Raw genomic sequence first — 15,830 nt, 5'->3', positions numbered from 1 at the left:
TGTTCTAAATTTTGCCACTTTGCAACGAGATTTACTACTGCGATACAAATTCGAACAACATCCAACATTTTACGTGCAAAGAGCCAGATAAAAATATAGTATAACGTTTATGCTCTCTGTATGTTTTTCGAAGACGATACATGCATGTGTAATAATCAATTATTATTAGCTAGAATAAAAGTGAACATTCGTTTTGTCAAACTATCATTTATTATAAAAAATAAATTAAGAAGTAGCTTTTATATATTTTGATTTGAATCTTTTGCTTTGTGCAATTTCTGAACTGTGCTAACTATTAATGCATTAAATTTTCAGTAATTTTCAAATTTAACATCGCTTTTAGGCATGATTAAAACTGAAGGAACTGCTAACAACAAACGTTATCTGCTTCAAAAATTTTTAATTCGTGCGATACTAACGTTCTGCCTTCTCAGTCTTTAAATTTCTCTGTTTCATCCTTACATTGAACTCTTTAGAACAGTGAATCTGTATCACCATAAATCTTAATATTGTAAATATTGTGTCAGCATACGTTCATATTTCTCTCGTTCATATATAAACTTTACTCAATTTATTTTTCGTGCACATATACGTTCCCCGAGATAAAAAGGTTCAATCAAGGATTGAACAGTGGTACAGTGAACGAAATCCAATCTAAAACCGATGCTTACATTTGTTCCGCCGTTTAGCCGCACTATTTTAGAAGAAGAATGCTGATGTGTCCCGGAAGACCACCCCAGCCGATACCATCCTCCGCTTACGGGGTGAGTGTACGCGAGCTTCCCTCGTTTAGAACAATTTTCGTTCTAAACGAGAAAAATAAGGAGAGGAGGGAATCACCAGTCGCGTGTTCTAATTCGTTTTTCAGTGGCGGATACCGAGCGGATGTTACCTGAGGTACACGAGAATCTTCTCCGGAGCGTACACCGTTCAGAATTATCGGGGACAGAGGCAGAACGCTTATCAGGAAGCGAGGGCGGCTTATCACGAAGTTCATCCTATTCACGGTGGCCAAGGTCAAGCCCAGCTACCTGCTTCGTATCCCATCGGCGACTGTGAGTTTCTACACGCTTCTGTCCTTTCTAATGTACAATTCCGTCGAAGAATTCCGCGTGCATCTGTCAAAATTTCAAATATTTAAGAAACTAGTGTTTTACAGATATTAATTAATTCAGATTAGTTGGTCAGAAGATCGTGGTTACGGTTTCTTATGGTGAACATGATCTTAAAAAAAGTCTGTGTACGATTGCCAAGGATTATGTATATACAGTGAGACGAATAAAATTTATTCTGATTATAATTGCAACATTCATGACGATTGTTTTATTTCTTCGTTTCGATGAATTCTTTGTTTTTCTTTCTTTCTGAGAATATGTTAATAAATATAATATAGTATAATAAATTCCACGAGTATCAGAAAATATTTAATGTTCATATTGTTCATTAGATATTTGAAATTTGGCAGGTGTAGGGTGTACTTTTATCACTGATTGTACCTAATTTTCATCGTGTTGATTCGAAGTTTTGCACGTATTTTTATGTGATCTGTAATTCTATAAATGATTGGCAGTATTTTCAATGAAAATATTTTTAATACTTTTGTGAAAGTTTATATGTTTGAGGGTTTACATACAGAACTTCAAAAGGAACTTTGTCACTCTTTTAAAGCTTCGATATTTAACACAAATACTAGAGGTGTGCGAAAACCCGAAATATTGGGTCGGGTCGGGAACACGAAATTTTCGAGATTCTCGAATTTATCGGGATTCTCGAAAGAGCCGGGATTCCCGAAAGAGTTGGAATTTGAGAAAGGATTAGGGACAAGCTTAAATAATTCATTAAAGCCCACGCCTTCAACTATATCGAAAGGTCGCAGATCCAGAACCATCATTCGAGCAATTCCTTCTGTTGTATCTTTTGATTTAACAATCTTTCGCGAATCATTTTGTACCAGCGACGAAATTTTCGAAATTTTATATCGATTCAGTTTCTTTTCTAGTACATGTACTTATGTTTGGATGCATATGCTTCAAATGGCGTAATAAACCAGTAGTATTTGCATACCTAGTTTTAAATTCATGGTGACGATGCGTGCATTCCGCCTTTGTGTCATCTTTTTCTTGAAAATGTTCCCAAACGGAGCTTCTCTTTATCTTCTTCCTTTGCACGATATCTTCCGCACTGCTTCCTGCTACCACAACTTTACTCTCACTATCACTCGACACTTTTTTTTAAAGATTTCTAATCTTTATTAAATTAATTTAAACACACAGATTTTGAAATATACGTCCGAACTTCCCGAATGTCTCAGCGATACTGCCCGACAGCGTACATAATGTCAAGTGCTAAGCATGGAGTCACACGTTTGTATACATTAGGTCACACGATTTTGAGAATCCGTGTTTCCAATAACTTCATAACACTGAAGAGATTGATCTGTGTATTTACATAATTTGTAGACTGTTATACAGCACTGCAGAGTAGTTCGAGTTCTCGAAATTTTCGGGAATCTCGACTTTCTCGGAAAACCCGATTTTTTCAGGAATTTCGAAATTTTCCGGAACCCTACTCGTCCCAACCATCGAGTTCTCGCACACCTCTAATAAATACACAGCATATAAATTATTTTATGTTAAATACTTGTATACAAATATATGTATCAATGAGTAACATTAATAATATATAAAACACTACAGCAGAAATAGAAAGTCACAGGATTTTCCAACGAAATTCCTGTAAATTTTGAGCTATTTAAATGGAGTTCTGACAAACAGAAATATATAGAACTTACAAAAGTTAATTATAGCGCGATATAATTGACTTACGTTAAATAAATAGTATATGTAATTATAATTTTAAATTCTTACCACAGTTAATCATTATAGAATATATAATGTATATAGAAATTGAACAACGACCGCTGAAATTAGACTCAAACATACAAACTGAAATTACAATTTAATTCTCGACAAAATGATTATACATTCTATCCCATCGCCAAGGAACGTCAAGTTAAATACACACTTGACGTTGGAAACTCCTTTTTAATGAAAAATTTACACTCATTATCGTAGACAATATAGTTCTGTATAACAGAATACAACCGTGCGCAGTAATGGCTTTAGCAGCAAGAATAATTAACTTACAAGTATACAATAGCATGTGAAATTCCTCCTGATGTTCTACCATTGTACCTTCCACGTCTACTCATCAGCTTGTAGCAGGGAAGTTTAAAACAGTGCAATGTTTATAATAAATCTGGCGAGCAATTTTCGTAATAGTGGCCAGAATTTCCATTTTATTCAAGTACTGAAATATTCGTTGAAACTCGGAGAACATTAACTCCCGTTCTACGTACGAATATTTCGGGGCAAACGAAATTAACTCGTTGCCGGCTAAAATGGATCAATGGCGCGTGTAATGTTTTTTTTCCCCCAAAAATCTCGCTCCATTGGGAACGACCTCGGCGGGGGCAAAAAAAAAAGATGTTCGTTCGATCGACTGATAAATTAATGGACTGACTTTTCTCTCCTTTCTCTCCCTCTTTCACTCTTTTCTTTTCTGATCGCATTTTTTTTAAAAAACGAAAATTAACTCGCAAGGATAAAAGTGGGGGATTAAAAATCCTTTTAAACAAGGATTTTTTTTTTTTTTTTTTTACTAATTGTTGTCGTGGAAATATTTCAACGCACGTGGCTAAAACAAAGCGGAGGACGCAACGACGCCATTTGCGGTCGCGGCATGCACGATCGCGGAAAAATTAGTATCATTTGCGACTTGCACGACAAGGTGGTAACTCCTGCTAGTCCTGCGGGACCAATTATGGCTCACGCTAGGAGAAATGTCCACTGTTTTTTTTTTTTTTTTTTTCACATCTGCTGCAAAGGAAACCGAGAACAGGGTGTTAAGATAAATGTTTAAATGAGAAAATAACATTGCGCAATTTGTCAGAGATTAATATGAATGTAATAGAATGATGGATATTGAAAGATTATTAAATGAATAATGAAATAAAAAATATTGAGTTTGAACTTTTTTCTAAATGCAGTATTTCAAGTATTTTATGATTGCTATCTTCGTCATCGTGTGTAGTGATCATTTATTAACAAGTGTTCTTTTTAAAGATTACCAGCTAATTATGTGATACTTTTTTCAAATTTAAAATATAACAGAAAAATATTTTTCAGAGCTATTTGTTTTGAAAACAGGATTAAGTTAGATTAGAACTAGATTCTAAATGTTTATGCAGATTTATACTAAACACGATTAAGTGTTTAATTTTTATTATGTAAGTCTGCTTATTTTTAATTGTATTTTATAATGCAATTGATACTTTACCACATCTTCGTTGCCTAAAATACTATTTCATCGCTTCAATTTTCAAACAACTCCTAGGACATTGCAGAGATACACGTTCATCTTTTAGTTTCCCATAAATGCATAAACACTCGCCTAACCATAATCTTCCTCGCCTTGTACTTCCAAGTACAATTACCAATTCCTACGACTCAGGAAACTTTTGTAATATCGACCTGTTGCTATCTTCAGTTTCTCTTCCGTTATAAAAGCTGAACGTTCATAAACGTCGCCGATTAAAAAACAACTTTTCACATGAATTCTTACACGGATGGAATTTCTCCTCTTTTCTCCTCCGTTTTCTTTTTTCCTTCTTTTTTTTTCTTTTACTTGCAAACGCATCCCACGGGCGAGTACCAGGGCACAGACTAACAATCTCATTGGACTTTTAAATGCAGCGCGTTGCATCAGAGAAATTCGATGCATCAACAATTCTGACATTTTTCCCCTTAACCTAAATATCTCTTGCCGCTTAACGACCAGATATACTCAGATCTTCCTCCCTTTTTTCTCTTTCTTCGTTATCACGCTCTGCTCGAAACAGATGCAGCCCTGATTTCGTTGGAAATAAAACGACCAAGGAGTAATTATTTCTCCTGTTTTTTTTTTTTTTTTTTTTTTTTTTTTGTTTTTTAATAATTCTCCCGTGTTTTTCAGAATTTTCTATTTCACTTGTGTATACATCTAATCTCTGATTTATTGATAAACAATTTATTGATAAATTCTTTTACGAATCTACATATATGCGTACTATTCTAATTTTGTATGTTAAATTGAACAGAACTAATTGTACGAATTTTTTAAATTAATATTAGCTGCGTCGGATGTCGCAAAAATTAAATGAAAATTTTACGATATTGTCCATTGTTAAATATGAAGGTCGTTTCATCATGACACGGGAGTGTTTCCAAAGAGATTTATAGAAATTTATAGGAAAGATAAATAATAAAATGAAAAGATAAATTAAAAGTAATTTATCTTTCAAAAATAATTTATTAATAAAATAAAAAGATAAATGAAAAATAATTTACCTTTTTATTAAAAACAAATATATATAAATATATATATATAAAAATAATTTGTCAATAAAATGAAAAGACAAATAAAAAATATATAGAGATTCGTAGGAAATAAATCCTATAAGAAAACGTACGATGGGAGACGTAAGACTATTTAAATTATTGGTACAAACGAGATCACACAAAATTCACTCCAACTCAACAGTGATTTCGTATCTCTTTCTCACGTATAATAGATATGACAAATGGCAGAATTTCCGTGTGTTTTTATTTCACGTAATAAATCCCGTGCACAGTTCTATTATTATACACACGTTCACGTGCCACGTGTATCTTAGTACACGTTCGAAACCACGATCTTCAGTTTTATCCAGCTTCTCGTTCCCTTTTTTTCCTCCCCCTCTCTCCTCTTTTTCCCCGCTCGTCTACCATCTTGGCCCAGTTCGCGGCTGAAAAATGCAGATAGTTTGAAGCGTGCTCTTGGGACGATGCAAAGATGCGTTGCTTTCCCAACCGAGCTTCCGTTCGATCGACGATCGTCGAAAAATCATCCATCTCCCGGCAACCCGTTCCCATCGATTCCTCCTCTCCTCTCTCTCTCTCTCTCTCTTCCCCACCACTTTCTCGTTGCATTCGATTCCGCGATATTTCTCCCTCAAGTTTCCGGCATTATTCTTCGACAGACATTTTTGAAGCATTGCTATTCATTCTTGGATAAAATTCGCGGTGATCTCTCTCGCTACATATTTATCACCACGGTCTGGTTCGTTCTTCCTTCCCGTTTGATCATACTCGGTATTACTTCGATTGTACGCGACCACGTGGTTTAATGTGAAGGATTAATTGTAATTTACGCAGGAGTTCAAGAAGAAAGAAAATTGAAATTCTGTTCTATTGGGAAATGTACATGGAGAAGTTTTTAACAGTTGTTATTAGCAAAGTTGAGAGTTTATTGAGGAAACGTGTAATCGAAATAGGTGCTAAATCTCATTTCGATTCCTGTATATACAATATTCTTTAGTATGGAAGTCATGATCGATGTCGTAACGAATGTAGTAGCTGTAGTAAATTCATTTGATGTATTTATTATAGAATTTTGAAATTTGAAACTTGTAATGTAAATTTAATCATTAGAGTAATTGTTATTCTATTCGTGATGATATTTTGTTAATATTATAAATATATTATAAACGTCAAAATTATGTATTGGATGTCTGAATTTCAAAATTTATGGATGCAATGGTAGATTAACAAATAAAATAATATATGTAATTGAATAAATTAATAAATAAATGTGTAAATTAATAAATAAATAAAATAATATAAATATTGTATAAATAATATAAATATAAATAAATAATATAAATAAAAGAAAATAAATAAAATAATATGTAAATGAATATGTATAAATAATATAATAAAATTATAAATAATATAATAAATAATAAATAAAACAATATATGTAAATGAATATGTTATTACTAATAGTACAGTAATATATAATAATTTCTATTGCAATAATGTCGAGTATCGAAGTATGACCGAAAATATTTCAATCTAAAATAGTCATTTATTGAAAACTATTTAGTAAAGTCCACGGTACAGTTCGTTCATTATACAATTGTACTTAAACTATGATACCGTGTCCAACGAACGTATCCAGGAAGCCGCGGAACAATTTCAGTAAAAATTGATTTACTGCAGATTTCCATTTCGAGATTACTTTGACTTACTGTTGTTTCGTGGTCTTGATTTTTACTTGCGGCACAATTCCCGGAAAATGTTTCCTGCTCAGGCCGCGGACAAGCTGCTCTTTTATTTAGTATCACGATACTCTCAGGCGGAATTAAAAAATAATTTTCCCTCGCGAGATATTCTCTGTTCGAGCTACAGCGATTCTTTTTTCTCTCCTTTTGCCACCCCTTGACTCTCCTTCCGTGTTTTAGACCGTGACTTCGGCTCACCTTCTCCTCGTAATTTTTCTTACCTCGCTTTGAACAATCACCCCCAAAAAATAAATAACGAGAACTTTCGCGATTCTAATTACGATAGAATTTCAGCTGCTGCTTTCGAAAGAATTGGAGAAGTAATACTGCACCAAAGAAGACCATAGGAAATTAACCAATAATTGATTTTCTTCTGAAGCTTGGATGCATAATATATAATAATATATAATATATAATATATATAATTTGAATGGATAATATACATTATGTTACATTACATAAATATATAACATAAACATTGTTATTACAATCGAAAAGATAAGTAGAGATATATGATTCATAGCGAATATTTTTTCGGTTATGATGAACAATGCTTATGTTATGTATTTATGTAATATAACATGTACATTATACATACTATACTGTATAATATTATTTGCATATATTATACAACATGCTAAAATACTCCAAATAAGAAAATCATTATTATCGCGTGAAAAATGTTCTAAAAATAAAACAATTCAAATCATTTCAATTATTTCGTTACTTTCATTTTAAAAATAATAACCTTGCTGCTCTATTCAACAAACCAAACAAATCATTTTCATATAACGTTCCTTTCTAATGTATCAAATCTAGACGAGACATTTAAACGATACGAGCATGTTATTTGAACAAAATACACGAGTAAATGATCGTTCAGTTCAAAAAACTTGGAGCGTGCCTCGCAGTTTGATCTTTTTTGCCAACTTCGCACCTTAACCACCCAAGTGAATAGTCCCCAACTTACAACTCGACAATGTCGAAACTTCGGGAATTGTTCAGAACGCTCGTTGCCTGAAATTTTCACGCGCGAGTGCAAGTGAACCGTCTCGCCTCAACGCGAGAAACGCGAGAGAACAGAAGGGTTGATATTTCTCCGGAGGCAATAGAGAAAAGAAAAAAAAAAAGAAACCGAGTGCTTCTCGCCCAACGATCCGCCACCCCTTTCGCCGTAACATTCTTTTTCATCCCTCCCTTCCACTCCCGCGAAAATCTGACGGAAAGCATCTCTCGAATAATTCGCGTACGCGAACGAACACGTACGCGAGCAACCGGCTGCGAAATGAAAGAGCGCGAAGGCATTGTGCATCGAGTGGTTGGGCTGGCTGCACTTGGCCGTCACGATAGCGCTCATCGGCGCTGGTTCGCGCGTATCGCCGCCACTTTCCTCGCCCCGTTTTTTTTTCCGCTTTGTCGCCCGTTTCACCACGCTGATTTTTCACCGGTTCTCGCCGGCGCTCCGCGATCGAGCAACGAAGCTCTCCAACGAAGGAGCCCCCTTTTTCAAACTGTGAATTCTCCCGGGGAAGGCGGAGCCGAGAGACGATTTCTGGACTCTCGGATCGTTGCTTGAGAGAGGTGGGAAGGAGCATCGGGAATACAAATAACGCGATTTTGTCGAGGGTGTCGAGGACGTGAGAATTTTGTGAGATTGTTTCTCTTCTTCTTTTTCTTCTCGTAGTGGTGGATATAAAATATCTAAAGAACTAGAATTATTGCTTAAATATTGCTTAAATATTGTTCCCATTCGATTACGATACTTGTACGAGCGCGATTAATGAAATTTAGATGGGAATTTTAGTTCATTTTGTGTGCCACAAGTAAAGTGAGACTGAGAATTAGTATGATACATGAAATTATATTCAGTATTAATAAATAGTAACACTAATATAATAAAAAATATATATATAAAATAAATATCAATATATATATATATAAAATAAACATATATATATAAAAATACTAATTAATAATATATATACTAATACTAATAAATAATAAAAATACTAATACTAATATAATAAAAAGAAATATATATATGTATATAAACAAAAAATAAATATATATATATACTAATAATAAAAATACTAATACTATAATACTAATAAATAATAAAAATACTAATAAATAATATAATAGAAAGAAACATATATATGTATATAAACAAAAAATAAATATATATATATACTAATAAATACTTAATTAATAAATATTTAGAATTAGTATAATAATACACAAAACAGTATTATAGATAAAATATGCAGTATTATAAATAAAATAAATTTTTACTTGCAATTCGTTCCTAATTATATTATCATCATAGATGACCGTACCAACTCCACTTTAATTTGTTTCAACACCATTAAATTTTATAATTACATATAAACAAAATCTACGCGTGACCATATACGTAATTACTGTTATTAACATAATTTGAACCTACGAAAATTACCACAAAGTTCTAATTCATTAACATCAGGCACCAACTCTGTAGAATTTATATTCAATTAATCACCAACAGTTTTGCGACAACTCGAACGCAGCCAATGTGAATGCGGTATAAAATTCGGGGCGAAACGGCCGCGCGAGAAAGTCGGGTACGCGAGCTACGTTTCACGTAGAGCCACGTGTTTTTCTGAAGCTCGGCGTGGCAAATTCCCCACAAATCATTCGTTGTACAAAACCAGAATTTCTAGAATTTGCTCTTCGCGTGCATCGCTCGCGACGGTTTTCCCAGTCACGTCAACCGACTGCATCTCCCGGTTCCCATAATTTTTCACGGCGTGGCCGCCGTCGACTTCACCTCGAAGCGACAGATTACGCCGCGTTTCTCACCCCTCCGAGGCCATGTTTTTCACCCTCGTTGTGAATATATGTACAATCAGACGCGATCACTCTCGTCCTCGTTCAGATTAAATTTCGATATTCGATTATTTTTATATTTATTTTATTATACACGAATTTAAATTTATAAATATATATTTATTTATATATATAGTATATATCGTATATAATATAATTTATACGATAATTATATTATATTACATACTATGTATAATAATGTTTAATTTACAATTAAAAAATTTATTTAATTATAACATATATAATATTAATATGTAATATATAATATATAATATATAATATTAATATATATATTATTTATTATATCAATTTCAATAATTAATTTTAATTCAATTTTCACTTTTATTTCAAATTTTTCCCGATAAATAAAACAGAAAATCTTGGAATCCAATGATTTTCATTATAAAAAAAAATTCATCATTTTCGAGTCATTCTCGCTGCAAAGCAGGGTAGGTTACACTGGAATTATTCTCTGGTCTGCTTGTAAGGCAAACATGCGATCGCTGTAGCGTGATACGCGCCATAGAAACCGTGTGACCATTCTCGCGCACAAAATTTCCCAAACAAACAAAAAAGAAAAAAAAAAAAAAGAGAAGGAGAAATGAGAGAGACGCTATTTCAGGATAATCGACGTTACCTCCGCGTTTTATCTCGCTCTCTTATCTGTATGTCCCTGGTGCAGCTTCCGTTTTGGCGGCCGCGATGGTATCCCAAGTGGCTGTAATTCGTACGGTAATTACGAATTAACGCGCGCTCTCGGGCACACTCGCGGCGACGGAGGGGAGGAGGGTGGCGTTAAATTGGTCTCGCGGAGGTTTTGCCGAAATTGCCGGCGGGGAACGCGACACTTGAACGACAACTTCGCAAGCGGCCCACGGGCCAGCGAATTCCAGAGGAAATCGGATAGCGTAATTCCACGTTTGATGAATTAGCAGATCCGGCTGTATGACGGATTCTTCGTTTTGCGGGAGGGAGGGGAAGCACGATGGAAGGAAAAGGAGATGATGTTTCTGATGTTTCGAAACGCTCGATACGAGCGTTCGCTATTTCGCGGTGGATAGGTTGAGCAATTAGTAGATAGCGGTTTCAGGTGGAGGCGCGAGGGAACAGCGAGGGATGTTATTAAGTAGATTAAGTGCTGGGGGGTTTTAGTTTCGCAGTTTAGTGTCTCCTTTTGCATTTGGAAGAATTATATCCGGTATTAGTGTCTCATTTTTAAATGCTGACGCTATTTTCGTGATAAAAAATACGTAAAATTATATGGCTACTGTGATTTATTTTGTATTGCGATTATGTAAAATCGTGTAATTGTATTTTTGTATTTGTACGAAAGTTTGCATAGTGTTGCATACATCTTATGTATAATTTGTGTAATTTCGTTTTTTAATATTATTATATTATTATATTTATTTTAATATTATTATATTTTTTGATATATATATTAAATATGGTAAAGTTTACAACCATAAATATATATAAAGTTATAAATAATAGTAAAAATTGGAATTAATTGTATCAGAGAAATTAAAGTACAATATACACAAAGAATATAGAAATGTTTATAATATTGAAAAGAAAATGAATTATTATTTGTATATTTTCAAATTTAAAATTATTCGAACTTCTAAAAAGTACGTAGATACATACATGAAAATTCCAAAATTTAACTGTAACATTCCTGGAAAATTTATTATTTCGTAAACTTCTTTATCTGCCTCGTTTATATTTTATATTTCATAGTTGAGCAATTATTTTATATTTTATTTAATTTAATCATTCACACAGCCACTGTATATTAATACTTAATTTAATAATACCATAAAGGGCAAAGAAAATTGTGAAATAAAATAACTTATTGAAAATAGTTTGAATGTTAGAATAGTTTATGGATTTCGAAGATCCGTAGAAAAGACAGACTGTTGAAATTTCAGTGAAACAGTGAAGGGATATAGTGCGTGGAATTGAGAGGACTAGCAGGATGAAATTTTGAAGGTAGCTGAAATGAAATTTCGAAGAGCTGCGCCATGAAATTCTGACAGGTTGTACGTTAGAATTTTAGAGGTACGAAGAACGAAATTTTCGGGGAGAGCGAAAGGAAAATCTGTCGGGCGAACAAGAGCATACCTGATGACTTAATTCATTTCTAAAACTAAATAAATAAAACAAAAGCGAACAAATAAAAGACAATCAATTCCAATAAATAAAACATAGGACAAATCTAATATAAATTCCAAATAGAGTCACATAAAATATGCATGTATAATAAATTTCAACGGAAGCGTAAAACAAATATTCAGAATATTTATTCTGTATCCAAATATTCAGATATCAGAATTTTACACGAAATATGCAGTAAACATAACATGCATATATATATATAAAAAAAAATTCCAATGCAGATATAAAACAAAATTCGAAATACAAAAATAACGAATATCAAAGTTTTTCTGACGTGCATGCACGAAGCATGCAATGAACACGATATAAATTTCAGTTATACAATAAATTCCAATGAAAATATCAGACAAATTCGAAACGTAAAAATATCGACAAATATCAGACAAATATTTATTTCTGACTCCGTTTGAAAGGTTACGAATTACATTTAAATTCAAAACGAAAGGTAGATTTATCTTCCTTCCGCCGTGTGTCAACGACGTAAGCCGAGTTTCCTTTTTAATCCCAGTGGAAATTTTGGATCCAAAAGAAGAAAGAAAGAAAGAAAGAAAAAAAGAAAAATGACGAACTCGAGGATAGACGAGGTTCTAACGGAGGGACCTTGGAATCGGGTCGTTCGCTTAGAGCCGGGGAATTTCCCTGGTGGTGCGCGACGGTAAAACTTAATTCTGTCCATTATTTAATTTCAGTTATTTGAATAATGCCGGCAACTTGAATTACTTTAAATTGCTTAAATTACTTTGTGAATGGGCCATGAACAACGACAGAGGAGACGAATCGAGAGAACGCGATTTCATTTAAAGCCTCGCTAAACGCGATTGTTCATAATCCTCGAATCCCGACCTCTCGAAAGGATTTATCGAGTTGACGGAGCTCGAGTATCATTTGTTCATTAACAGCTTCGAATATTGTTGATCCATTGACGTTCACATCCGTCTGCAATAATAATTTCAATGTCGGACTGTGGATATTTATGTAATTCAAAGATACAAGAATGTAGCAAAATATTCGAAACGCAGTACTCTTTATAATTTTTTATGCATTTTATAATACATTGTATATGATCTTGCGTATTTTATTGTAATATTTTTGTAATATGTGATAAACAAAGCAAATTCCTACCTGGCAGCTGCACTTTTAATTTTACCCGCGAAAACATGGATTTGCATAAAAATCCGCAATCTAATTATTATCCTCTTGGCTTATTTAAATATTCCTCGGGAATATTTTAACTTCGAAATGCGTGCAGCCTTCGGTCGTTGAATGATTTACTTATTTTTATCACCACTGTAGAAATCTTTCTGAAAAATCTGAAATAAAATAAAAGTTATATAAAATTAGAAAACCAAAAGAAAAAAATTTGAAATAAAATTATTTGAAAATAATTTGAAATTTGTGAAAATTTGAGATAAAAGGATATTTTTAATTATGTAAAAATTAGAAAATGAAAAAAAAACGTTGTCGTCAACATTTCAAAATATAAAATAATGTGTATTTTAATTATTATTATTTTTTAATTATAAATTCTACAGCAAGAAATTTAAAACATTTTCATAAAATATCCATAATGCACTCATTATATATCATACGTCACATAATACACGAATAAGCATTTCTATATTTATACGCTAGTCGCTAATAGTCATTTTACGTAGTAGGAGATGTCTGACACGTTACGGACACGGCGCTTATTCTACTTGAAATCGCGTCGCGTTGAGATATAATATTTCTTTTTAAAGAGTAAAAATTAATTTCTATATTACATACTAGTTTCTACATATTAGTTAATATTTTATAATATTTTAGTCCCTCCCTTTTTCAAATAATTGGGAAATACTTTAAATATTTTAAACACATGTAATAATTTAATGTTTTATAGGAAAATGAGGTGTCATGAAAGTGTTTCACCTCAAATATTAGAAACATTTATTTCTAATATGAAATAGAGGCTTACTTCATTTATAATAAATTTCATAATTCTGGCGTGCAATGTAAATTAAACTTTAAATCAAAGTAAAATCACTATTGAAATCAAATATCTATCGATAATATTTTCTAAATGATAGAACATTATATATAGAGAGAATAAAATATTAATTAATGACAGATACATTTTCTAAACTATTTTATATGTATTATATTTTCAAAAAATGGAAAAAATTACCAAAATTTCAATTCTCCCATTTTTTTAGATGGCATCTTTAAATTTATAAGAAATTAAAAGATTGAATTATATTAAGTATTTTATTATTAAGAAATTTAAAAGATTTAATTTAATTAATACCAATCTGTTCTAAAAATTTACCATTTATCCGAATATTGTTTCTAAATTTGTAAAGGCAATATACCATTGACTAAAGATAGAATAGAACTGACATGAAATAGGACTTCGTATCTCAAAACCTAAAACATTTGGTTAAATAGTTAAAATTGTTAAATAATACACAAATATATCATGGAAATGCATTATTTCATAATTTGAATAATTCATTAATTAAATTATTTTATTTCTATGACATTTCTAAACATTATTTGAAAATAATTTTCTCTCTATTACGATCAAATAATTAGATTAATTATTTTTCTACATTTATTGAAAACTTTTTTGCCCGCAAAAACCATTCAACCGCATCTCTTCTCGACTTTTACTTTGACAAACGTTCCTCGTCTCTAGACAAGTCTGCGAGAACATCGGTGAAAATTTCGAATCATAGACACTCGAATCATAGACAGGATTGTCGCGTAAATGTCTAAGACGTTGGTGCATCGAGCAGTTAATCTAGCAGTTTCATTAAAAGAGACGGTGCCGACCAAACGACCGTCGACTCTGCATAAACTGGGACGAAATGGTCCCGTAACGAGGTTAAGGATTATCCAAGCGACGTCGCCTGTTTCTCGTTTATTCGTCGTTCGTTTCGCTCGGCCAGCCTCGGCGATTTCGCGGAATACACGTCGTCGCGCCGAGTCCTCCGCGAAAGCGGAAATAAAATTTCAGGGAGGGCTTTAATTACAGGCCGACGGTAGCCATGTCCTCTCGGCAAGTATCTCCTTCACGGAGATTCTCGTTTATTTTCTTTTCTTATATTCTTTGCAAACTTCTGTGTAATACTAAACTTCTATAAACACAAAATTTCTATAATATACTTCTATAACACTATAACACTATAAACTTCTATAACCTCTATAACACTAAATTTCTATAATATATTTTTTGAGAATCCTCGGTGATACGTGCAATTGCTCGCGTGCAAACATTTGTGTTGTCTGTGTTAAATAAAATATTTCAACGACTGCTTCATGGCTGTGTTGCTCGAAAATGTACATAGAAGTTGATAAATATTTATTGCATGAAACATATTTTTCTTGTAAATTGATAATACAACGTGAATAGCTGCCTCGAGTATTATTACTCTTACCAATACGCCAATTTAATAAACCCTCCCTTTATTTATTGATTATTGAGAATTTAGAACTCGAGATATTTTAGTTCATTGTATGATATTACGACACGCATTTATTGATTAACAATGCTTCAAAGAACGTGAATATATATTGATCGGTCAAAAGGAAGAAGAAAATATATTTTATATAATAATAATTATTTCAAAAATTAGATTATTCTTTATAATACTTCGCTCGTGGAAAA

At 32.6% G+C, this 15,830-nt stretch overlaps 1 protein-coding gene across 1 annotated transcript in view; it reads left to right on the top strand.

Moving 5' to 3' along the window:
- The window catches only part of LOC122534892 (fibrillin-1-like), a 106,411-nt gene that overhangs the window by 64,777 nt on the left and 25,804 nt on the right, over nt 1-15,830 (top strand). Inside the window, exons 19-20 of the mRNA XM_043665950.1 lie at nt 690-764; nt 869-1,055. Coding sequence (XP_043521885.1) covers nt 690-764; nt 869-1,055 — 262 coding nt within the window. The remainder of the gene's footprint in view (nt 1-689; nt 765-868; nt 1,056-15,830) is intronic.

Source organism: Frieseomelitta varia, unplaced genomic scaffold (assembly GCF_011392965.1).
Source record: "Frieseomelitta varia isolate USP_RPSP 00005682 unplaced genomic scaffold, Fvar_1.2 scaffold_648, whole genome shotgun sequence".
Taxonomy (NCBI): Eukaryota; Metazoa; Arthropoda; class Insecta; order Hymenoptera; family Apidae; genus Frieseomelitta; species Frieseomelitta varia.
Note: the sequence above shows the minus strand (reverse complement) of the source record. Positions and strands in the feature narration are given on the sequence as shown.